We start from the raw sequence: 24,416 nt of genomic DNA on the forward strand, positions 1-24,416 counted from the left end.
ACAGAGAAATAAGACGCCAACAAACAGGACTCAGAGACTCCAAAATGGCTGAATTCATTAGTGCGGGCCAAGTTGCCACTAATTTGCTTCTTTAGGGTCTCATTAAAGAAGAAAATGAGGAAACCTTATACATATGTGTATGTATATACTTGTTTATACGGTTATACGGTCCCACAGTGTGTATGTGTGTGTGCGTGTGTATATATACGTATATATATATATATATATATATATATATAGCGAGAGAGAGAGAGAGTATATACTGTACTCAGAGCTATTGTAGAATGCTTCATTAAAATCAGCACTATTGTGATAGAAGTTGGAAAGTAGTAATGGGGAAAAATAATGATGCATTGTTGAACGCAATAGATGTGAAGGCCTGAATTGAAAAATGTGTGGACACAACTCAAGATTTACATCATGCAGTTCAAAGGTTTGCACAGTAAGTTGTGCATAGGTTTTAAAGTGCAAATACAAAACTTACATGACAACTTCCTACCTTAATACCAATTGTAAAATAATACAAAATTAAAGATAGTTCATGTGTCTCCAGTATGAGGAAGTAGTGCAGCCCTAACGCCCACAACAAGCATGTCTCCCCCACTTATCGCTGATGTTGATTTTGATTTCTTCTTACAACTCCGGTCATGTCCCTTGTGAGACTGCATGTGAGAGTGCACAAATGCAAAGAGGGGCCCTGTGATGTCACATTTCAGTGCAGTGCGCGTGGCTCCGGTTTGGCCTCCCGGTTCTAAAGGGGAAAGCTTTGAAACACTACACTGTCCCGCACACGCACGCACACGTACACACATGCAGTCGAGGGCCAGCGGTAATAGTGCCAGAGTAATAACCTTATAGACTTACTGATCTCCTTCCCTCCTGTTCTCTCACCCTCAAATCTTTATTTACCCAACTCTCCCTTTTACACCCCTCCCCGCCCATTCTCCCCGTACCTTCCCCCCCACCCCAAATTTCAGCGCGTTTAACAAGCATTTAGATCTTAACCAGATGTTGTTAATCAAAGTCAAAGTCAAAGTCAGCTTTATTGTCAATCCCTTCATACGTCAAGACACACAAAGAAACCGAAATTCCGTTTCCTCCATCCCACGGTGACGAGACATACAAGTAGGCGACACAAAACAAAAACAAGTAGGCACAAACCATAAATAATAAATAATAAATAAAATAAAATGAGCGATGAATAAAAACAGACCAATAACCCATTGAATATGAGGGGCAAAACCGAGCCAGTGAGCATACAGCAAGAACAGGACGCTACGCTGAAAGGGGGAGCGAGTTCAGGATCCTAACAGCCTGGAGTACGAAGCTGTTGGAAAGTCTGGTGGTGCGGGAGCGCAGGCTCCTGTACCGCCTCCCAGAGGGCAGAAGTTCAAACAAAGGGTGAGCGGGGTGACTCACATCACTCACAATCTTGGTCGCCTTGCGGGTGAGATGGGAGGTGTAAATGTCCTTCAAGGAGGGGAGAGAAGCACCAATAGTCTTACTAGCCGTTTTCACAATGCGCTGCAGGGCCTTCAAGTCTTGGTCAGTGCAGCTGCCACCCCAGACAGCAATACAGCTGGAGAGGACGCTCTCAATGGTGCCGCGGTAAAACGTAGTCATGACGGCCGGAGGAGTCCCCGCTCGCCTGAGTTTCCGAAGGAATGTAGCATGTCTAAAATACTAAACATCAACCCAGCAGAGAGGGGCCGCAGCTCCTGCACAACAGGGCCTGGGAATAACTCACACACATGTGGAGCCTTCACATGCACACATTTACGCCCACGTAAAGTTTCATGTATTTAATGCAGCGTTCCACAGCCCACATGCTAACATGTAAACACACGTGTTTCCATGCACACGTTCAAACACACCCTAAGAACAGCAGAATATATTACGCCAGCAAAAGAAAAAACAATTAGCTTCAGCTCAACCTGGAGCGTCAGACAATAGCATTTAACACACTCCTGGTGTGACTGTCAGTGACGGAATGCGCTGAAAAATTAGTTTTGTGTGGAGACGGGGGGGGCGAAGAGGGTATGCTCGTATCAGCAGCTTCAAATTTGCTTTGTTGTTGTCAATTACGACTTCCTGAGACACCATATTGTATTTCATTTTCCCTCAAATTGCCCGCTCTGATGTCTCGCGGGCAACTAACAAAACGTATTAATGTTCCTAAAAAAAAAAAAGAAAAGGAATTTGAATAAACATAACCTAGATTAAAACCTCGCTTCTACGGAAATAAGCCGTTGTTGCTCGTTAGGAGAGGGGGGAGGTTCACTTTCAATTCTGCATGAATGAGAGGTAATGTATATGATTCTTTAATGCCAGATACAAAAGACGGGATAACAATATGGCGTCTGCGGTGCAACACCTGGCCTTATACAACAATGCTGACACGCCAACTATACACCTCCACACACATAAACACCTGCGTCTTACACAACAGCCATATTGCATTTTGGCAGCCTTGATCACCCCGAGCAGAAGAGCAAGAGCGGCACGACACACTCACCGGGAGATTTAGGAATCATCTGAAAAGAGAATTCCTCTCCTCTCTCTCATCTTAGCTCTATTTTCTTTTATTTCCCGCTCCTTTATGATACCTCGGTGCAATATTTATTCACCCCCCCCATATTATAAACACCTGCTCGACGAGGTGGCACACACAGCGGAAATATCACACGAGCTCACCAGGTTGACCCAGTCAGGTTCAATGGATGGAGGGATGAAAAGAGGGAGGAACGCTGACAATAACACACAAGGAGCCGAGGGTTAATGGCGTTCCCATCTCTGTGATAAGAATTCATTCTCTTCTATTACCAGCACTTATCAAGGACGTACACACACACGATCATACGCAGTGAGGGTCCAAGATCGATAGATGATCCTAATGAAGAAAGCAGCTGTTTCTCGGCACACCTGGCCGACTCTATCAGCCCGACAAGATCTCGCCGCCACGTTTGTCCTTCTATCCATCCATCCATTTAGCTATCTATCCATCTGGTTTTAATCTTTTCACACACCGAGTCATCCACATATATCCTATTTGTCCCTCCATTTATTCCTCCAATCTGAACATCCATCGCTACACTGGTTAACAGCCATACCAGCAAGGCAGATGTCATTTGTAATTGCCCAGAGTGGCTCTTGTCGTGTAGGGGTTTCTTTTTTTCTTCTTCTCAGAACTAATACCAGGCCAAGAGGAGGAAATCTAATTGAACAAAAAAAAAGCAGTGGATTTAAGAGCACATGCGTTCTGTTGCCTTTGTGTGTGTATCTATGCTTTGAAATGTGATGGAATAGATTTTGTTTGAAAAGGAAGTCGATCCTATCAGGCTGCTGTATTGTTTTAGTTGAATACACCTGTTCACTGAGATGGTGTGCCTCATAGTCCCAAAAGGAATGTAATTCTAAAAATGAAAATTCTTGATTTGGACCTTATTTACCGTACTTACATTGGATTCAATGGAAGTCCCATTAACAGAGAATGCATTCAAGCCGTAGCAACATTCCTCAATGATGGATGCTACCATTTAACATTTCATCCTCACGTAACATGTGACTTCCCTTTAAAGAGGAGGGGGGGAAAAATGTCATGTGTTTTGCAGTACGGCATGACTTTACAACATACAAAGAATATCTCCAGGCGGAAATATTCATTAAGTTGCTTAGAATCGGCTCGGAAAATGACCACATGGTACCTGCGATACGCAGGCACATGAGGCATCTTGCCCTGGAGATGGTATTCACAGATGCTTATAAAGTAGGAGTGTTGGCTTTCCTTAGACCTTCTCCAAAACATGCAAAAAATGTCCATTTCATTACTAGCTAAACAATGTCATATGGGCCCCCACTGGCCCTAATAGAGGCAGACAAAGACAGAGCAGCACACATATGCTTCGAATAAATCAGATTACCCAGGGAGCGGGGGTGAGGAGGGGAAGAGAATGAGGGAGCGAAAGAGGGAAAGAAAGGGAGACACCGCCAGACACTTAGAGGATTGACAATATTCCCGTTTCTTGCTACTTCTCCCCCCCTACACACTCCCCGCAACCCACACTTTCCTTTGCTACACCTCCCTCGCTCCCCCCCAGCCTCCTCTAGCGGGATCTGTTTTAGATTTGAGCCAGAGCTTCAGCCATATCTCTCCCTTATCTCTGCTAGCCGTCAGAAAACAGAAAGCTCCATGTTTCCATGCATTAGACTCCCAGTTCCTGACACGCCACTTGAAAATCCCCACAGCACGTCAAAATGGCAGCGCTAAAGTGCAACGATATGATTTCATCAAATGGAAGGCAGGTTTGCGGCTTGCATTCGATAGGACTTTGTCTGGATTGATTTGGGATCATATCAGAGAATTATTATGTTCTGAAAATAAGGTGCCCCAATCTTAAATGCAATTAATGGAAAACTACCAAAACATAATGTCAAAATTTCTCCTTACAATTTTTACACACGTTTTTGCACAGGGCCAAAGTTGCTCACATATACAATTTTTTAGGCCAGCAAATGCCAATATAATATTCTTCAAATTAGATCATGATTTTGGAATTATTTTAATCATAACCGGAGTGCGCTGTTGTTCTTTTCTCTAATTAGCACTTTTGATGACAGGATATGGACTTATTGACTCCCTTTCAAGTTTCGAGAAAAACATGGGAAAACTGTAGTGGTAGACATTATGTTCAAAGAAAAAAAAAATCTATATTCAAATGACTCTTTCTATTGATTTATAATTAAGTCTTAATTACAACTGGGCTGGGACATTCAAACTGAGCTGTCACAATAGCGGGGAACTAGATAGGGGAGCATTATTGATACACTTTAACAGCGGTGGTCGCCCAGACATTGATTCAGATATTTTGCGGTGCCTTTGGCATGCTCGGAGGATTTAAATGAACAGGCAATTGAGAGAAAACACACACACACACACACACACACACACACTCCTGTGCACCTGCATGCACACACACCTAAGTGAACTACACAGGATAATTAACCTTCATTGGGGAAAAGTCAGAGCTGGCTTATCTGCACACTAAACTCTGTGTGTTTATATGTGTGTGTGCCCATCAGGTGTAATTACATTATTATGTGAGGAGCTGATTGACTTCAGGTGGGGCTGCAGGAAGGGGAAAAATAAATAGGATGTGATTTGTGTGTGTGCATCAGGGCACATACTTATTGGTGGCTCAGGTGCTTGCGGCGACTTTTAGCGCATCCAGCCACATGGCAGTGTACGTCCCCACGGGGCTAATCAGGTATCTGATACCTTTTGTTTTGGGAGCTCATTGATGGATGAAATCTTTATCTGTGCTATTGATCAGGGAAGGGTGCACGGGTCCTAAACTGTCTGTCTAGCAGCCTGCCTGCTCCGGCTCTAACAAGATTGCCAGGGCCGAGTATATCAGTTAACATTTAATCAATGGCAGCTTAAGACACTGGGGCACTGGGAGAGAGGCCCACCGCTTCAAGCCGTCTGCCCCAAACCATTACCCGGGATTGAAGGGAAAGTGTGTGTGCGTGTGTATGTGTGAGTTAGACGGTGGTCCGGCAGATAATTACAGTGGATTGGGACGGGTAGATCACATGTCTTAGTGGTGTGTCCGTCTGTGTGTTAGTGCATCTGTGTTCACAGTCATGGGAGAGCTGACTAATATGTCCCAAAAAGGTTTTCTTAGAATGCAAAAAAAAAAAAATCTCTTGATGACTGAATGTCACAATAAAATTAGCAGAAAAATATTCTTGAATTAATATTACATAAAAATATCACATTTGTCAGCCCTCATTACTGGATGACATCATCATCAAATTACAATTTTAAATCCTAACAATAAGATTATATATACGGTCTTTTACGTGTGTGTGTGTGTGTGTGTGTTTGGGCTTGTTTGACGGGGGAAGCCCCTCGTTTTATCCGAAGCCTGGGAGAATCCCACCACCGAAAATCAATGTTTGTGAGAGCAGACTACGTGAGGCAGCGTATGTATGTGTGTGTGTGTGTGTGTCAAGGTTTTGTAAGACAAATCTCTCCAGCGCGCGTCGCTTTAGTGCTATTGAACCAAGCTTCGATCACTTGGCCGCTGTGAATAATGCAAGGGAGGCTACTTGCTCACTTACAGCATAGGACTCTTGCGGCCGTGTGTGCGTGTGTGTGACAAGATGGTCCCTTTCTCCTCCTTGCAAATGCATCACGGCAGTTCCCCGACATTCTTCCACTTGGCCTTCCTAATCTCGTGTCAGATACAGGAACTCCCACATTGATATTGTCTCATTGAGTGTGTGCCACATATGTGCGTGCACGCACATAAGTGTGTGCGTGTGTATGCTGGAGGCTCCTCCAGTAGACGGGAAGAGCTTAACTCAAGCGGACAGCTCCGTGGCCCGCACTTTGACACAACCTGAGTCATTGTTACATACAGCTGAGTATTGTCATTAAAAAAAGACAATTAGAGAAAAAAAATAGGTGAACACACTCGTTTTTATGTCCTCAGGTATGTGAAGCGGAGACATTAATAAACAGGAAGTAATTATTTTGATTATAAATGATGAGAGTTCCTGCTAATTAAGCTGAAAGATGTGGAATGGCACAAAGCCGTAATACTTTAATGGTGTCCTATAGTTGATATGGCCGGGGGGGACAATGGACACACAGATGCTTAATGTCCCTGTCGAGGAAGGAGATCTTCTCTTTGGCCATAACCGTCCCTGTCATCACTTATGAGGCAATTAAACAAAACATCACTTCCTATTTCCTCTCATCCACATGCTTCCTCTCATGTTTTGTTTTTTTGTGAGCAGGGAGGGCTCCTCTTCCTCTTCTCCTCTCCCACTTGGCTCTTCTTCTACCCTTCCCAAGCGACTCCAAACAGGGTTTCAATTTCAGCATGCTGATTGTCTCATTGCCGACTCCATGCATGTCTGACACTCACTGGCACTCTCGGGACTGGCCTCTTGTGAGTGTTTTTTGTGTGTGTGGCATGCGTGCGTGTGTGTGAAGGGGTGATGAGGGTGCAAAATGCCTATTACATTGAGAGTGCGCTCCCTCTTACACTGGAGAGAATTCTCTGGTGCCTAAAGAGCAGAAAATTGCAATGCTCCTCTTGCTCATTCCCCATTAACCTGTGTTTGGAAACAAAGCCCTAGCCAAGTTGTGTGTGGGTTCGACTTTGTGTGTTTCTTGGCCAAAATATGAACAGTGCCTTTAACTGCAGTACCTTCCTGAATCGCAGAGTATATTTGTCAATAATTGTAATACGACAAAAATAGATAATATCCAAATTGAATAAGCGAAGCTATAAAAATTAGCAGTGAAGTGTTACGTGCAAGCAGAATAAACTTTAGCACACTTTCTCATATCAGCACTAAATCCAATCTCCAATAAATATTGCAGCGGAGTGGTCCAACTTGAAACACAAAAGACACCATTTACTTAAGGTTGCACGATTGCAATATTTTTTGTGCAGGGCATTTTGCACATTCCGGGAGCAATGTATGAAATCAGATGAATGAAGCAAACCTGAAATGAGTTGCAATGGCTGATTTTGCATCTGTATGTTGGAGCGTAGATGTGCAAATGAAAAGGTTTTGAGGGTATCAATACTTTCAAATATCTCATTCATTTTTCAGATCTGTTCATATGTTTCTAAATGAAATGTTTCCTTTTTTGCATCCCTCCCTTCTGTCCCTTGTTCTAAAAGAGCAAACGGTGAGATGTCACCCTATGAAGCGCTCGGAGATGAATCCAAAGAGGCATATTTGTTTAATTTGCATAAAGACATCCTACATCAAAGTCGAGACCCCGGGATCATTCTGTAGATTTTTCTTTTCTTTTTTATTCTTCCCTTTCTCTCACAGCATCCTTTTCTGATTCTGTCACATGTTTTTTTCTGTCGCTCTCTTTTTTCAAAGTGTTATTAGTACATGATAAAAGCAAAAAGGGATGTCATGACATGGGACCCCCTGTAAGCATTGGGAGGTGGGAGAGAGAACGAAAGAGAATGAAGGAGAAGGTGGAGAGGGTGCAAAGGGGAGCGGCAAAGATGAAAGCAATGTTCTCTGGAAATGATTGCTCACAAGGCATTGATTCTGAGCTTTAATCTCACATCGGGCGCTCAAATTTCCTATTAGGGAGATGAAGAAGTGAGAGAGAGAGCGAGAGAGGAAGGAGGGGGCTTGTCATCACATACTGTAGGTGGGAGGTGAAACTTGGCAGACTCGCTATTTGGAAGATAAAAATTACATTTTCCTTATTCTAGACACGTCTTGTCCAAAAAAAAATATATATATGTTTTTTTCTCACAAAATTCAGACTGAAACACACAAACACACACACACGCAAGCCATTGACAGGGGCTATTGCTGCAAAGCTTCCTCCAGTTAGCGACGATTAGCCTGAGCTATAGGTAATCAATAGCCTCTATCAATTCCATACCTCCCGCTGATGGATGAGCTAAAAGAAAGAGAGGAGTGAGGAAGGAGGGAGGGATGACAGAAATTCTTCCTGACAATACCAACTTATCATGCGGATCTGCATGTGTGTGTGTGTGCATGTGCGTCAGCCGCCTCCGATGTCCATCTGCGAATTGTATCATCGCCGTCTCAGATTAGCGGCTGCTTGGACCGAGCCCGAGCATTGCCTGGTTACCGTGGCTCCGGCCCCACACGGGCCCCCTCCCATCACCTGATTGTTTGTCTTAATGCTGTGTGACACAGCCCATTGTTTTGTCCATCTGTGGTTAAGAGTCAATGGACAGAGGGTGTATGAGGGGATCAGGGGGAGAAAAGAATAGAGGTAAAGGACGATGAAATAAAGAAGAGCAGAGTGAAAAAGGAGGGTGAGTAGGAGGGAAGGGGGGGGGGCGGGCCGAAACTAAATGGAACCAAGGAAACGCCAAGTGAGGGAAATATAATAAGCATATAATATTCTTCATCAAAACTGACTTTATATTCCAAAGCAGAGGTACTTGGGTCCATATGGACCTTAAGGGAGACCTTTTGTGCCATCACACATGGATGAGGCATCCTCTTCAAAAGACTTAAGTCATATTTAGTATGCGTCCTCAGAGCCCGACGGCTTTGTATTGTAAATAAGGCTAATGTGGCATTGGTCAGCTATGCTAATTCAGATAATCAGTGCAATTTTTGTAAATTATAACTGTCAGTTTGGCACGGCGCAGGAACTTTGGCGGAAAACATGAGGGAACAATTTAGCGAGGGTAATACCCCCTCCACCAAAGAGCTGCCTCCACTCAAAGAAAAACAATCAGGCCGCGCTCTGACCGCCCCCCCCCCCCCCCCCCCCCCCCCCGACACACCATTTCAAAAATAGTTTATGGTGAACGAGGCTCATTTCTTCAGTCAGGCTCTCTACAGTATGTGCACACACAAACCGCACGGTAATTATCATTCGCTTGCATGGAATTATTCAAAAAATGACCACACTGCCTTAGAGAGCTTGATTTGGGGGAATTTGGGGGGGAAATGACTGCTTACCCGAAATATATTAATAATACATATATTCTGTATTGTGAAAGTGGCTTATTGTCTTTTATTAATTCATCGTTTAACTTGATTATCTACATTCTAGGGGTATTTCTTTATCAATCGATCCATCTTTCTATTTGAAATATATATGTCCAAAATGAAGTGATAGAATTCAATCAGTTAATTTAACTAGTTGTAATGTGGCCTGTTGTACAAACCAAAGGAGACGTGTGCGTGTGTGTGTGTGTCGTGTCCATTCTCTCGCTCCTCCGACCATCCGTGAATGTTTATGTGATCGCCGCAAATTACGGAGACAAACCCTGGAAATAGACTTCTGTCTGAAGAGAGACCTTCCTGAAAATAAAAGAGAACCACTGGAATGGCAAAAACCATCCGCTCCGAGCAGGAAAGAAAAAAAGATAAAGGAGTGAAAGTGAGAGAGACAAACCAAAATTGCCTCAAAGTCATCTTGATGTCATCACACATACAAAAATGATCTATTTTCCATCCTGAATATCAAGTGATCACATGCTTGTAAATGCACAAGTACACACACACAGAGCTTGGTGATTCATCAAGACACAAGCTCCTCACGCAAGTCCACATCTCCATCCATTTAAAAGCAGACGTGAAGGGATAACAAGTGTCCATTAGGCTCATTTTAGCCTACAGCTGCTAGGAAAGTGGTTAGCACAGCGACAATAATTGGACTAAGACCAAACATGTCCCAGAGCCTTATCACTCAATAGAAAAAAAAGGACACACGTAGTGTACACACACACACACATGCGTGATAAAAATATTTTCACTCTCCTAGTTCCAAGATGTCTTTTGTTTAAAAGGGGGACTCAGACAAAGAAGGTCCTCTCCCTCCCCTGTTTAATGCATGTTGTGTTCTTTAGTAGGAGGTGGGGGAGGTCGGTGCTATGGATGACAGGCCTGGTTCTCACAAGTAATTACCTCCATGAGATCCCATCTACCATCTTTTTTTTTTTGTGGGAAGCAAAGAAAAGAAGAAACAAGTATGTAGGGGCAAGAAAAGTGTGCCCTTGTGTTTCTGCTTGATCTGGAGCTTTACACATGATGGTCACACGGTTGGCAAACACACACACACACACACACAGTACAGTGAAGACAGAACAGCAGAACCTTAACTTCAGCGAGTTCGCCACAAGTTGGGCTAAATTAGCCACAAGTTGGGCTAAAATTGTGGTTCAAGCTGTAATATTTCACTTGTTCTTCGTGGAACTCTTAAAAAGATCAATTTAGGATATAATTTCATTACAGAATGAAGAGTCTAACACACAAAAAGATCTCATTTTTCCTAACAACTTTTGGATGACCCTCAAAGCAAAAATGGCCTCCAAAGTCCTTCCACGCCAAGAGGCAATTCATTTAGGCTAATTCTTGATGATGCAAACTGGCTTTTTTTTCTCCCTTTTTGAATCAAGTCAATTATCTGTAATACTTCTAATTGTGCACACAATTTATCACAGGGATAGCGACACAGTGGGCCTTTTGTCTTTGAAGGAATCCACTAGAGGACCATGGGATGGTGTAGTAATAGCGATGGGAATTTGACTCCAGCTCCATGATGAACTTTTGGGACAAATTATGAATCCATGATTTCATTCGTTGTGTATTTTTATAGAATGGAGAAATGTGAATGTTCTGATCTCCTTGAACTGAGCGGTTTGGTTTTGGCCATTGGTGCTACTACTCAACCGTCTCATTTAGGTTTGAACTTTTTTGACCTGGACTTGACACCTCCGGTACTGAGCGGACTAAAACTGCCTTACAAGAGGCTAGCATGGAAATAATGTAATGTTGAGACTGAATAAAGGATGCCTCCATTTTGCCAGGATGTGATTGATAAGCATTCTAATATTGTGATGTTCAGACGCTTTCCCAATATTAGCACAAAACTAATATATCGTAAATATTATTGTCAGTAAAATAAAGCTTCGCCATGTGGCAAAGAGTCCCGCTAACAAAGCAAGAGAAGTGTTGCTTGCGTACGCCTGTCAAAATAGCCCCTCCCCTATGTTGCGCCTCTGCAGTGCTGTACCCTTAATTAGGCCATAAAATCAGCACCCAAATTGTTTAATGAAAGCCATTCACATGTACATAAAGTCTGGAGCATTAGAACCCTTATTCCCAAATGGGCCTGTAATTATCTGGCTCAGCGCCAGGTCCCGGCTTTAAAAGAAAGATACCGGTCAGCACTTAAATTAATCTTTTTCATACCGCTCTCTAATGAACCGAAAGTGCTCGAGTCAGGAGTTGTAGCCCCAGAAAAATAATAGCATGGGCACACATACAGATGCATTTAAAGGGACCACTGGCTGGAAATGTTTTCTATCCTTTCAGTCAAAGGGGGGCTTGGCCCCTTAGTTCCCCCTCAAATCTAAAGTCTTCATCTTTCCAAGAAAATTCTATGCTCATAACTTCGGGAAAATAATTTGGAACGGCTTTTTTAAGACTTCGAGTTTGGTGGGGAACTACTTGCGAGCTCTTACCTCAACGCTATTAAATAACCTTTGCAAACAACTATATCGGGGGGCAAAAAAAACTCCATGTTTACAGTGAACAGTTCTGACCCCAAAGAACTGCTTTAACTTTTCCTAACCATATAATTAGGTTGCAATTCCCGATTTGAATCACTGACAATCAAAGGATTGCATTTTGGTTGACAAAAAAAAAAAAGAGCTCTGCTGATGTGTAAACGGAAATACCCTTGATATATCTGCCATGCAGCCTGATCACTTAAAATATATAGCCTGGCCAAAAAGAGGGCAAAGAGGAAGAAAAAAAAAAAAAGTGGTTTGGATACTGCTAGCTTCCTTGGAAATTCCCCATCGAGAGTCAAATCCAGCATATAAAAGGAAAGCGGCGGTGACAAATTTGGTGCATTTGAGAAGCGGTGCTTCGGAATTAGGTGCAGCGGTCAAATGTTGTTTCTAAAAAATCTGCTTTCGCTCACATCGACTTATAAATGTAGCAGGGGAGTGAGGAATCTAATAAGCAGGACAAAAAAGGAGCCGGATAGAGAGATGTAGTTCCAAATCTTGCAGAAATGTGATCTGTGTGTAATTAAAATCAAACTTAAACCAGTAATGAGTGTCCATGTCAGGGTGGGGAATGTGTGGTCAATAAAGGACACTTTGGGAAACACACACACACACACACACATGGATGTCAGGCCAAATGCTACGCTAGAATGCTATTCAAAGCATGTTACCTTCCTCCCCCAGCTCCTTCAGGTCAAGCAAAGCAAAAACAAGTTAAGCGCTCATTTTCTCCCTGCAGCATTAACATAAGGATGACTAAATAATGCACCCTGACTCTTCTGGTTTAAATTACACCGCGAAAACCCCACTCTCCTCCTCCTCCCCTCCCCTTACACCCTCACCAACCATCAAACCCCCACTCAAAGAAAAACGATTAATCTTTCTGCTTTTTTTTTTTTTTTTGCTCTCTCTGAATGTTTTACAGTTCTGTTACACTTATTAGCTGCTGGCAGGACGGAGACCCTTAAATGAAAGCCAAATTGCTTTGGTCATGAGAAAGGAAATGAAAGCTCACTCCAGGGAGAGGCTGCATATGTGTGTGTGTGTGTGTGTGTGTGTGTGTTGATTGTAAGTGTGCACAGGCTGCGAGATCCTCCCAAGGTGAAATTTCATAAGCCGCCCGCCTGCCTGGGATGTCCCTGTGCACGCAGATTGTGTGTATGTGTGTGTGTGTCTATACGTGTGTGTGTGTTTGTGGGAGATATAAGCGCGGCAGCCTAATAGGAACAGTATGCTCATTTTGGAGAGATTAGGAGGGAAGGACGGCTCTGTATCGGGAGACGTGATGTGGATAGGAAGGCCAAAGGCGAGAGGGAGGGAGAAAGATTTGACAGCATGTAGAGGGAGTGGTGAGAGAAAGAAGAGATAGCCGGACTGTTAGGGAGGAAAGTAAGGTGGATGTAATTATAGCCAAGGGCAATCACAGTGGGAGAAAAAAAAATAACACAAGTGGAAAAATAAAGTGAGATTTTTCTAAAGGTTGCAGAAGTAAAATTCTGCATGTATGTGTGTGTGTGTGTGTGATAACTCCAAAAAGAGGCACAGCACAGACCTTGACCGGAGGGACACTCTTTGACGTGGAACAGCTCGTGGAGGCTAAATCCGTCGTCGTCCGTTCTCAGGCCTTGCTGGTGCAGCTGCAGCTTTTTCAGGCCTTCGTTTTGCTGGTGCCGGGCCGAGCGGGCGTGCTGGACCAGGTTGAGGCGAGCCTTGGTGGAGTAGTCGCACAGCGTGCAGTAATAAGCGCACGACTCGGGGCTGTAGGCGCCGTCCAGCTTGTGCAAGTGCTGTTGAAGAGAAGAAGAAAAAAAAAAAAGACAGGAAGCTTTTTAGAAATCTCCTCAAGCGTACCAAAGAACATTTGGGAGAACATCAGTTGCCTGAATCATGCCTATATCGTTTACCACTTTTATGACCATTAAAGCTTTTCGTTCTGCTCTGGTTCCAGTTCAGTTCCAATGATGGAAAGCCCAGAAATCCCACTTCCCTGGCTTCAAATGAGCCAGAGACGTCAATGGATAACGTCTCAGCCACTATGCCTTTTATTTCCAGCAATACATGTTAATTACACATTGTGAGCTGATGCAGCTCTAATAAAGCACACAAAAAAAATATCCAAAAACCACTTTTGGTTTTGCGCTTAATTTTGCATTTTATGAAAGCAACATGTAGCAATTACAATATAAAATTTATCTCCAATAAAATGTTCTATGATAACAAAAAAAAGGAGAGGAAAAAGAGAGCTGCGTTCATGCATCCAGCCTGCGTGTCATTAATTGGTCCGAGGTGACGTGCAGACTCAGCACAAAGTCAAAATAAGGAGCTGGGAGGGGAAAAGTGTTTTTCTCTGAACATTCACATTGTCCGGCTTTCTTCATTGTTGCCAGCTGCAGGGGTTTCTCATTCAACGTGTGCTGTCAGTTGCGAGCCTTGCCTGCATCTCCACTTGCCTCTTTAATGGCACCGCAGCCATGCAAAGCCAACCACCCCCATTTCTCGCCCTGCCCTCAGCAAGCTGGAAAATATGCACGCACAGCACAGGCAAGCCACCCACCGACCTATGGCTCTATCATTTGTTTTCCTTGCTACATCCAAATGCTTTTGCATAAAAGTTGGTTGACAAAGGTGTTGATATGTATGGTGGTCTTGCAGGTGTGTGAGTTCTAACCCCCTGCCCCCCTTCGCGTCTTTGACAAACAGGGATAAGCAACTTAGCTACAGCTGCTAACATCTTTTTTTCATTCCTTCTTTCTTTCTTTTGTCGGAAATCTGAGCAGGTTTTTCTCATGAGGCGGTGGGACGTCCCCGCGCAGTCAGAGGCCCTTTCAGAAGTCTTAAGTTTTAATTAAGTCCGAGTTGTCAGAAGAAAGCTCCCCTAGACCAGAGCTCAGGGCCATTAATTACAGCTATCTTTGTTTCTCTGTGAAAGGAGGCCTCCCTTGCACTCTTTCCCCCTCTCTTTTCTTTTTTTCTTTGCTTCTTTTCTTTCCTGCCCTCCCTCGAAGGAGACAACTGAGCTGCAGTCAAGTCATACGTGTGCTCCTGGACACGAAGCCATGCATGCTTGCACCGTTTCTCCCTATGCCTTCTTTTTTTTTACTGATAGCAATCATAATGGCCTTACATAATCACAGCATATGCTATGCAGTGTACACAACAGCCCTTATAGATTGGCCACGTCTTTCATTGTGTCATCAATCATTAGTATTTCAGTCTAAAAACAATGGCGCCTTTCACCGCGCCTTCTTCCTTGTTCTTTCTCGATTCACTCGGGATTTCACTCCAGTTGTACATAAATAGGAATGAGCTACAATGAATACAAGTCTTTAGCATTGAATAGCAAACTGGCACTCAAACAAGACCTTGATTTTGTCAATTGACAATAAATTCAAAAAGAACAAAAGGCGCCATGTGACAGAGCCTGGTTTTTTTTTTCTTCTTCTTCTTCTTTTTCTCAAAGCCTTGAGTCACTGAGAGGTTTCACTGGAGTCATCCTTGACTGGTTTTCAAATGTTTCTACTGGCAAAGCCATACAGGTAATTGAACTGCTTGGAAATTAAAACGCTCATACAAATCAGCAGCGGCCCCAAAAATGTTTCACGTGGTTCAACATTTTGACTTATTTGCTTTTAGGGATATGAAGCTTCAGTCAGACAGAGTTGAATGATACACTTGGGGTTGAAGCTGGCTGCCAGCTAGGTTTAGACCTAATATTAATTCTCTCGCCATCAGCACATTCCAGAGGGTTTGTTTAAGACCTAAACTAGAGGGCTGTCTGTCTGTCGCTCTGGCACTCGACAGGCGTTCTGGAGATCGCCCGCCAGAATATCCATGATTTATGAATGTTTAAAGGAGCACTTTGACTTCTGCCAGGCGTGGGCTGTGTAATGCATATTCAAACACACAAACACACTGTTGCTGCTCCTGGGTTTGCGCTTGTGTCTGTATCCCATTTAAATGTGGATATCATGGATGAACCTGCTCTCTGGAGACATCGGCAGGATTTACTTGTTTGGAATTAGTAGGAAACTGACATTTTTGGGGGTGATGTGAAAAAGATGATGACCCTGGCGGATTCATGGATGTCATAAAAAAACAAGTTCTAACCCTTACTCTATGAATTTGTGGCTATAGACGATGGCAGTGTATGTTACTGAGTATGGTAGGAAAATTGATCCAAATGTAATCGTGATTTCTATTTCTATCGAGACAAAAAAGTCAAATTCGAGCTTTTTTATCGGCTCAGTTGCTGAACAACACTCAACTTCAAATGCAACATACCACCATTATATACACCAAATTCTCAGGGGAGCGCTTTGAATTAACACGCATAAGCATTAGCGCCACGTTATTGTCTATGTGGCTCCACATAATTGCAAAAACACTCACACCTCCTTGTTGCTTATGGCGCCCTCATCACAGCTCCTGGTGGTGGTTAATTGTTGGGAATTAGTGTTTGGCAAACAACCAAATAAGCTAACATCCCCGGTGGGCCAATCAAGCTCATAAACAGCCCCCTGTCATGAGTAGCCCGTAATGTTGCACACACACCTCTCTGGATGGTGGCGGATGTGCATGCTCTCATCCCCCCCATCACATGGAATGCAAATTACCACACGGGGGACTTACTGTTTATTTGTCAAAAACACAACATTGTCAGCCTTGTCCATAAAACACGTACACACACACACACACACAGAAATTAGGAAAGGGTGGAGGAGAGTTAATTTGACAGGTGTGGGAAGCTCCCGTGTGGTGTGTGCGAGAGTCTGACAGAGGACTACATTCATTATTCTGAATGAGATGTTTACAAAACACCTTTCTGGCACACACAAACACAAGTACACACACACACCACGGCGCGCAATCGCTCGGTTTGTGGGGAGGGGAAGCGGCCGCGCCGCATCACATTCATTTGTTCTGTCTGCGGTGGCAAAGCTGTCTCATTAACTGAATTCTTAATAAGGCGAGGCAAAATACATCCCTGCAAAAACTTCTTTTATCTTTCTCCTCGAGTGTGTGTGTGCGCGTGTGTTTACGCATCAGTCATTTCCAGAGAACTTTTTTTTTTTTTTCATTTGGCGTGTGTTTTTGTGTCTGCCTATATAATTTCAATTGTGTGCTTCTCTTTTTTTGTCTTTGGCTCCGATTGTGCGCGCAAACTTGTAACGACAAAAATATTTCAAAAGCAGAAGGCTCGCTATTTCCTCCATAAACCAAATGACAAATTAGGGTGTTCACAAACATGACTCTTTCAGTGCAGAAGCAGGCCACTAATGAACACGTAGTGCTACACTAGCTATGTCTTAATAACCGCTATGAGTGTGTCAGAGCATGTGCATACATGTTTTACATGTATGTTCCTCTGTCTGTGCCCACATGCAAAATCCTCCCCCTCTCACTGCGACAAGAAAAACACCTTTATATTATTTTACGGTTGTTTTTTAGTGGGAGCGACGAACCGATAGTCAGCTATGTGGAGCGACACCAGCTTCCGGCGCTATCCCACGGGCCCCCGGGAGCCACCCGAGACAAAAACAGTCCCACTTGGCCCAGCAAACAACAAAAGCATGTTTTGTTCCTTGAAAGTATTTTAAACACATAGCAGCGCTGCCTGGAAGGCTGCCAAGTGTGGAATTCCAACCTGTGCAACCATCTTCAGCCCGCGGGACAAAAACAAGTGAATTGCAAGATCACTGCTGATGAATCTGCAGTGCTAAAAAAAAAAAAAAAAAAAAAAAAAAAAGCTGAGGGCGCCAGGTAGGTGCCACCTTATTTCCCTTGTGTTCAACCAATAAAATAAATGACGCTGATTGAAATTAAAAATATAATCGCAACCTTTGTGAAAGCATGTCATTGTACAATTAGAGAAAGATAAAAACGTTTATTCATGACACTTAACATTTAAAAAATATGAACTACATACAAATACACAAATAACTATGAAAAGGTCCTCTTGTATACCTGCCATGCTTAAAACTATATAAAAAAAAAAGCTTAAATAGTAATAATAAAAAAAACATTTTCCTTCTTGCTGATCTTCTTTCCTTGTTTTGCTTGCAAAGCTTCCACTATCATAAAAGCTAAGAAAAATATTTCCTCAAGTTAAATTGCTTCTCCTGTGTTTCAGTCCTGGCTGATGGCCGTCCCGTGTAATCACAGCTCTGAGGCCCGTCTATGAGGTGCATGAGGGCCCGTGGGTGAGCTTAGCTAAGGTCACCCAATAATAATAAGCATCCATTGCATAATGGCTGCCAAGGCAAATAAATGAATTATCACACTGAGTCTTTCATATAAAGCCTCCTGCCATCCATCTGCTAGTATGCACTCACCCTCCCTCGCTCGCTCGCTCGCTCTCTCCATTCTGCCTTTACTCTTTGCTACTTGTCAGCAGACACAATGAGGACGTAAAGGCGATAAAGCTTTGGGAAAAATAATATAACTCCCCAGGCCTACCAACCGGATTTCCTTTTCACTCACTTCCACACACATGCATACATTTTACACACTTGCGGTAGTGATGTAAGTATAGCTGACATATGGGCCAAAGGTCAATCTGAAGTTCACAGCTTCCTGACCTTCCTGGACCCCCTTTCTTGGAAAAATCACTTCAGTCTCCAGAGCTCTCGTTTTTTTTCTCTCCCTTACACAAGCCCCCCCCCCCCCTCCATCTCCCCCCCACCCCAGCCCCCTCACAAAAGGAGGAGACAAACAGCCTTGCTAAGGATTTACATGATCCATTTCTTCTGGTTTTAGTCAATGAAGCCTAGTCACACATATTTTACATTGTACTGAGCCAGCAGTTGGGAATAACAGACTCAGAGAAACACAGACGCCAGAAGTGGGCTTACTTACTCATCAGCGCGTGTGTGTGCGGTGCATCATGTGTGTGTGTGTGTGTTAGGTGTCTTAAAAGCCAGTTTACCTCCACCCCCACCAAAATGGATGAGTATTTACATTAGATTTAGACAGCAAGGCTCAGCCACTTATTCCCTATTAGCTATCCTGACCTTAACCCATTAGGGTCTAAAAGCTCCCGCTTGTCTCCATTGCCGCCAGGTGACTCTAACCAGACCTCCCCATATCCCTGAGCCATCTTCTCCGTCATCTCACAATGGAGACAGAAATCATAAATCGCCAAGATCAAGATGGCTGAAATGCTCATGTTCACCGGATTATGTTTTTTTTTTTTCCCCCCCTCAATGAAATGCAAGGCGGAGGGATTCTGAGCAAATGCTAACACGCTCTTGGGCAGGGTTAATCATTTTCCAGTTTTCCTAACATGCAAAGATGCTTTGGGTGAAAATCAAGGCAAGGGCTAATTGACAGGATCTGTGAGAGACGTCAAGAAAAACAAAAATAAAAGGAATGGAAATCTGGGGCTTTGGCTAATTGCTTGGTACCATCAAAGAGGTTTGTACTACACTGATGTTGTTATATTTAACTAAAACCGAAAGAGAAGGGAAAATAATTCCGGCGCCGGGAGGGGCTGGGTGTTTTATTTTTATTTTTGCCAAGTTTGGTTTTCTATGCCCTCTACATGATGCATGCTTGCAAAAAAAAAATAAACTCCATTACTGACAGTTAGACAAAAGGAATGTTGAAAACGCATGGCAAGGCAAACTAACCAATTGGTTTGAGAGACAAAGAGAGCAAGAAACTATAAGTGGTGAGAACAAAAGAACATGAGACAGAAGGGGAGAGAAGGATTGGGAAGAATCTAGACAAGCGTCGTCGGGTTCAAATCACTAATTACACATTCCTGAGCCTGTGAAGGGAGTATTGTTTTCCAGTTAGCCCCTACCCTGTCACATGGTTTCACTTAGCACAAAACAAAAGGTACAGGGAACAAAACACGTCTAATACCGAGAGTCTTGCTAATGAAAGAGAAATGGGCGAAATTATCCCTGGCGTGGATCCTCGTGAGAAATCGGGTGGTGATTACAGGACAAGAGAGTCATTTTGAAACTGTCACAAAATGTCAGACTGCCTGTCTCTTTCCTCTAAGAAGTGCAGTAATTAAATAAGGCTCTCATCATGCACTAACACTTTGCACATGACATACTTGAATCACACCTTTCAATCTTGATTCAAAACGAGCCCTTGTTGTTTAGTGTGGCTTGGAAAGATGGTCCACTTGGTCCTTGTCTTCTCACTTATAAAGCTCCAACCACCTTAGTCTGCATACTTATCAGTAGACAGAGACTAAAATAGAGAATGTGTGTCTGCAAGCCCATAGATCATTCCTGTAACAATTACTGGCATGTCAAGTAAACTCAACCGACCACATTCTCAACAACCCGATTTGCTCTGTATAACCCCATAAAGCAGCATTTGCTCGCTCTCAAATATGGAGGAAGCTACCGTGGTGGCATGAAAGGGGGATCAGTAAGATGATAGCGGCGGCACCATAGGGTAGACTTTCCTGACTGGCGGTGTTTGCCAAGGCCCCGGCGTGTAAAGGAAGGATATTGTTTTCCCTTGAAAAAGCCTCAATCGTAGTCGACATACCAGCGTCCACTCAACATACCAATGGACTCTTTGAAGATTACTCAAATGTTTGCCTTTGTTCCCCCACCAACCCCCTACCGCCCAGTTCGCTCGCTAACCTAGACTCCTGCTTGACTGGAGAGGAGGAAGAATCGAGAAAGTATACAATTAAGCAGCGTCACGTTGCCTTTGCACAGAATGCACGTAGATTAAACAAGGATACTGTTGATCGGTCAACAATAGCAGCGCAAAATAAAATGAATTGGTAAGACCTCACACGCAAAGTTGTGCACTCAGCACTAACGCTACAAATATGGAAAACATGATGCGGTGATAATTATGGGCTAAGTGTTAGTGTAAGAACAGTAACTATGTTAGCATTTGAGCTAATGTGCAAGCCCAGCACATAATACCCCGGGTTTTGGACTTGCAACGTTCAAAATTTCCTCTGGAATTTTCTAATTTCAAAATGTCATCAACATATCCCAAAACCAATTTTTAATAATTAGTACAGCACCAAATCCTGCTCAAATGGGGTGAGAACAACACATCTCAACTCTCATCTTTCCACTTAATTTAAAAAAGAAAATCCACCACTCGATCATAATTAATTGTGAAAGTGATTATTCCTAAATGTCCATAAAACCAACAAATCAACCCCCCCCAGTCATTCGACCCACATTAATCCCGAACAAGTAAGTGGGCTTCTATCAGGTCTATTTCAAAGCATTAAGGATTACCTCACAGAACCTAAGCTGCTTGAACTCACAGGAGGTCAGGAGCATTGTGCTTCTGCAGGGAGCATAGGGGGCCAGTGAGTAAAGGTGGACGGACCGCAGGACAAGCCGGTTCCTCTTCCCCCTCCTTCCACCAACACCATTCCTCAAGCCTTCTAGCTCTCTTTTCATTCCCGCCTCTCTCTTCCACCATATAATCGAATATCTCCCACTACTTATCTATTCACTGAGCACCTAATGGTTAAAATCAATTAGAGCTGGAATGCTGAAATGCCGAATACTGGGCCACATGCTGATAATGACAGAGAGCGCGTGTGAGAGCGAGAGAGAGACTTGGGACCGGTCCAAGGGAGGCACAATTACCTCCAAATCGATTGATTATTGATTTGGTACGGGCGTTGAGGAGTATTTCAGCTCAACTTGGTCCACATCAATATTTGATGGTTTCACAAGAGGAGAAAAGTGTGGGAAGCGGAGTTCTAAATAAAAACCTATATTGCGAAATAGGATGTCTACTTTACCGCCACTAATGGGCACATATTTTGTCAAGATAAGGGATTCAATCCTCTGATTATTATATTCTTCATTGAAACACAAAAACTGCCCGATCAACTTTTCTTACTTCAGGACTAAGATCGTCTTCTTCAGAAAAAAAAACAGTGGCTGAATAATAATGGGGTTCTATCGTAACTGAGTGAATCGATAGTGTCGAAACACATTTCCAAATATCAGAAGCAGTTATTGGACCCTTTCCTTTGGTCTACCAACTCGGTACCGTATTTGAGGGACGATAAGGAAAACCAGATTGTAAGACGCATTGTTGATTTCTGGGAACATTTAAGGATTGTATTCAATTAAAGGAATTGTGGTTCTGAACATGATGCATGAATTGCAATCTGTCAGCAAAGACTGGATCGCAAACACAATACACACTCATAAACTCATACACACTAAAGCTCTGCTAACCATCTGGTTGAAGCCAGGAAAGGAGGAACTCTTATTAATATCGAGGAGGATTATTGAGGGATAAAGGCTGTCCACTCAAGCACACAAAGCCACAGTGTACACACACATGCACACAAGCACCTGCATTTACGCTTTAATTAGCCGTCACCCTCCCCCACTTCAGACGAAGCTCTCATAGATATCCATTATAATGGCGACAGGTGAAAGGCGAGGGGATGAGGAGGTGAAAGATGAAGGGACGGAAGGTGAGGTAGATCGGCTAACGGGGCCGCATCATGACATGACTCGATGCTCAATCGGTGAGCAGAAGAATAACAACTGTTTGAGATAATGAGAGACAGAAGACGCGGCGATCAAGCGGATGGCGGCTCAAGTGGGAAGACTTCACAATGGAGAGCACGGTTAAACCAGGAACTTAACTGTAGATATAAATACGCCTCCATGAATATATGCAACGCTACGCCTCGGCATGAGCATAAGCGAGGGACGGTGTCATAAGTGGTGTCATGCATTTGAAATAGATCTGACTCTTTACTATTCCTGAGGACCAACACAATAGGTTTTTATGCAAATCTACAGAAGTCAATCTCCTGTCTATTTCCCCATCACACTGGTCGAAATGACAGTCCGATAATTTGGGCTGCATATATATTGAGATATTTGATTTTCAAATGAGAGTGGGAAGGATTGACCCTCGCTAATAGCCAAGGCACAGCGCTTGACTTAATAGCACAAATGCATAAACCAAGCCATCTGCATTCTAAAGAGATGGGCTGAACACAATATGTAGGCGAGAAAGGCAAACATATAAATAAGATAGGAAGACTTGATGATGATGAAAAAAGCCAAATGCATGCTCTTGTCCAATTGGCACCTCTTGCTGGCCAGGGGAATTATGTCTACACTTTCTCAAAGTGAGGACAAAGAAAAAGTGAGTATATGGAGACATCTATATAACAGAGGGCGTTCTTTGCCCTTTTTTTCCACGTCGCCCATAAAAATGTTGAGCTTTTTAAAGCCGAGTTCAATGAAGGACACAGGGGACAGGAAGACGAATGGGAAAATAATGAAAAGAAAAACAGAAATATGGAAATGCGCGGTGAATCCCGGATGTCCATTTCTGCTTGGATAATGACGGAAAACTGGACAGACAGACAGACAGACAGGCAGACAGCGGGACGGACAGGGGAGGGGGAATGGCGACTGAGGACAGTTGAAGATTTATTCAGACAGCCATCTGAGAAACAGGTGCTATGGCCTATGAGACAGTGTGTCTGTGTTTGTGTGTGCATGTGTGTGTGTGTGTGTGGTCCCTGACCATGCAACATTGACCATGAACATTCTCCACTCCTAATGACCCAAGGGCACTGCCCTGATCGCAACCTCAAAGCCCAGCGGACACACACACGTACTGGCTTCAAACTGCCCCCCCTACTTAGCCCTGCTACACTTGTGAATGGCACTGACAGATTTACTCCCGTCTCCTGTGCGTATTAAAGGCCACTGTTTGTTATTACAAATCATAAACGAAACCATACATCATCATATTCAATGCTAAGCTAAACACAAACTCTGGCCAGCGACAGACATGCTATGCTAGGACGCTGTTTAATGTTCAACTCACCACACAGGCTACTGGCACAACATGCGTGCAAAAACTAGTGCAGCTGCGCTAATACTCTAGTTTGGTAATAATAGGTGGAACTTATGTCATAACTAGTACCACTTTCTAAGAAATGTGAAAATATTTTTCGGACCAGGGATAGGCATTTGACCAAAGTCCCTTGCTCAATCAAGGGGGATAAGAATAAAAAAAATAAAATAAAGCATGGTTTTTAATAGGATTGCTGGAACGAAAGCTTTGAACTTGTGTTGCATGCCAGTGTTGTATTGACCAGAATTATGTTGCCACAGGATGTATGAGCTCAACATCCCAAACCAGATGTCACATTCTGCTTTATTGCCGACTAAGTCCGTCAGACCGCATTATAGTATTTTGTCTAGGAAATGAACTCAAGGCCCAATTGATCAACATTTAATTCCATGCACTTGGCAAAATTCTTATTGAGTATTATGTCAATTCTTACTGTAATTTATTGAGCATATTTTTTTATTTGCTCCGACGAAGCCTTGAGTGTTGAAACTGTTAGCAAGCTAAGATGAT

General features: G+C 43.3%; 1 protein-coding gene across 3 annotated transcripts in view; it reads right to left on the reverse strand.

The window, feature by feature from the left end:
- zfhx4 (zinc finger homeobox 4) overlaps positions 1 to 24,416 on the reverse strand; it is a 70,000-nt gene that overhangs the window by 20,234 nt on the left and 25,350 nt on the right. For all 3 annotated transcript variants that reach the window (XM_037280029.1, XM_037280028.1, XM_037280027.1), the window contains exon 6: positions 13,612 to 13,846. In XM_037280029.1, coding sequence (XP_037135924.1) covers positions 13,612 to 13,846 — 235 coding nt within the window. The remainder of the gene's footprint in view (positions 1 to 13,611; positions 13,847 to 24,416) is intronic.

This window comes from Syngnathus acus, chromosome 20 (assembly GCF_901709675.1).
Source record: "Syngnathus acus chromosome 20, fSynAcu1.2, whole genome shotgun sequence".
Lineage (NCBI taxonomy): Eukaryota > Metazoa > Chordata > Actinopteri > Syngnathiformes > Syngnathidae > Syngnathus > Syngnathus acus.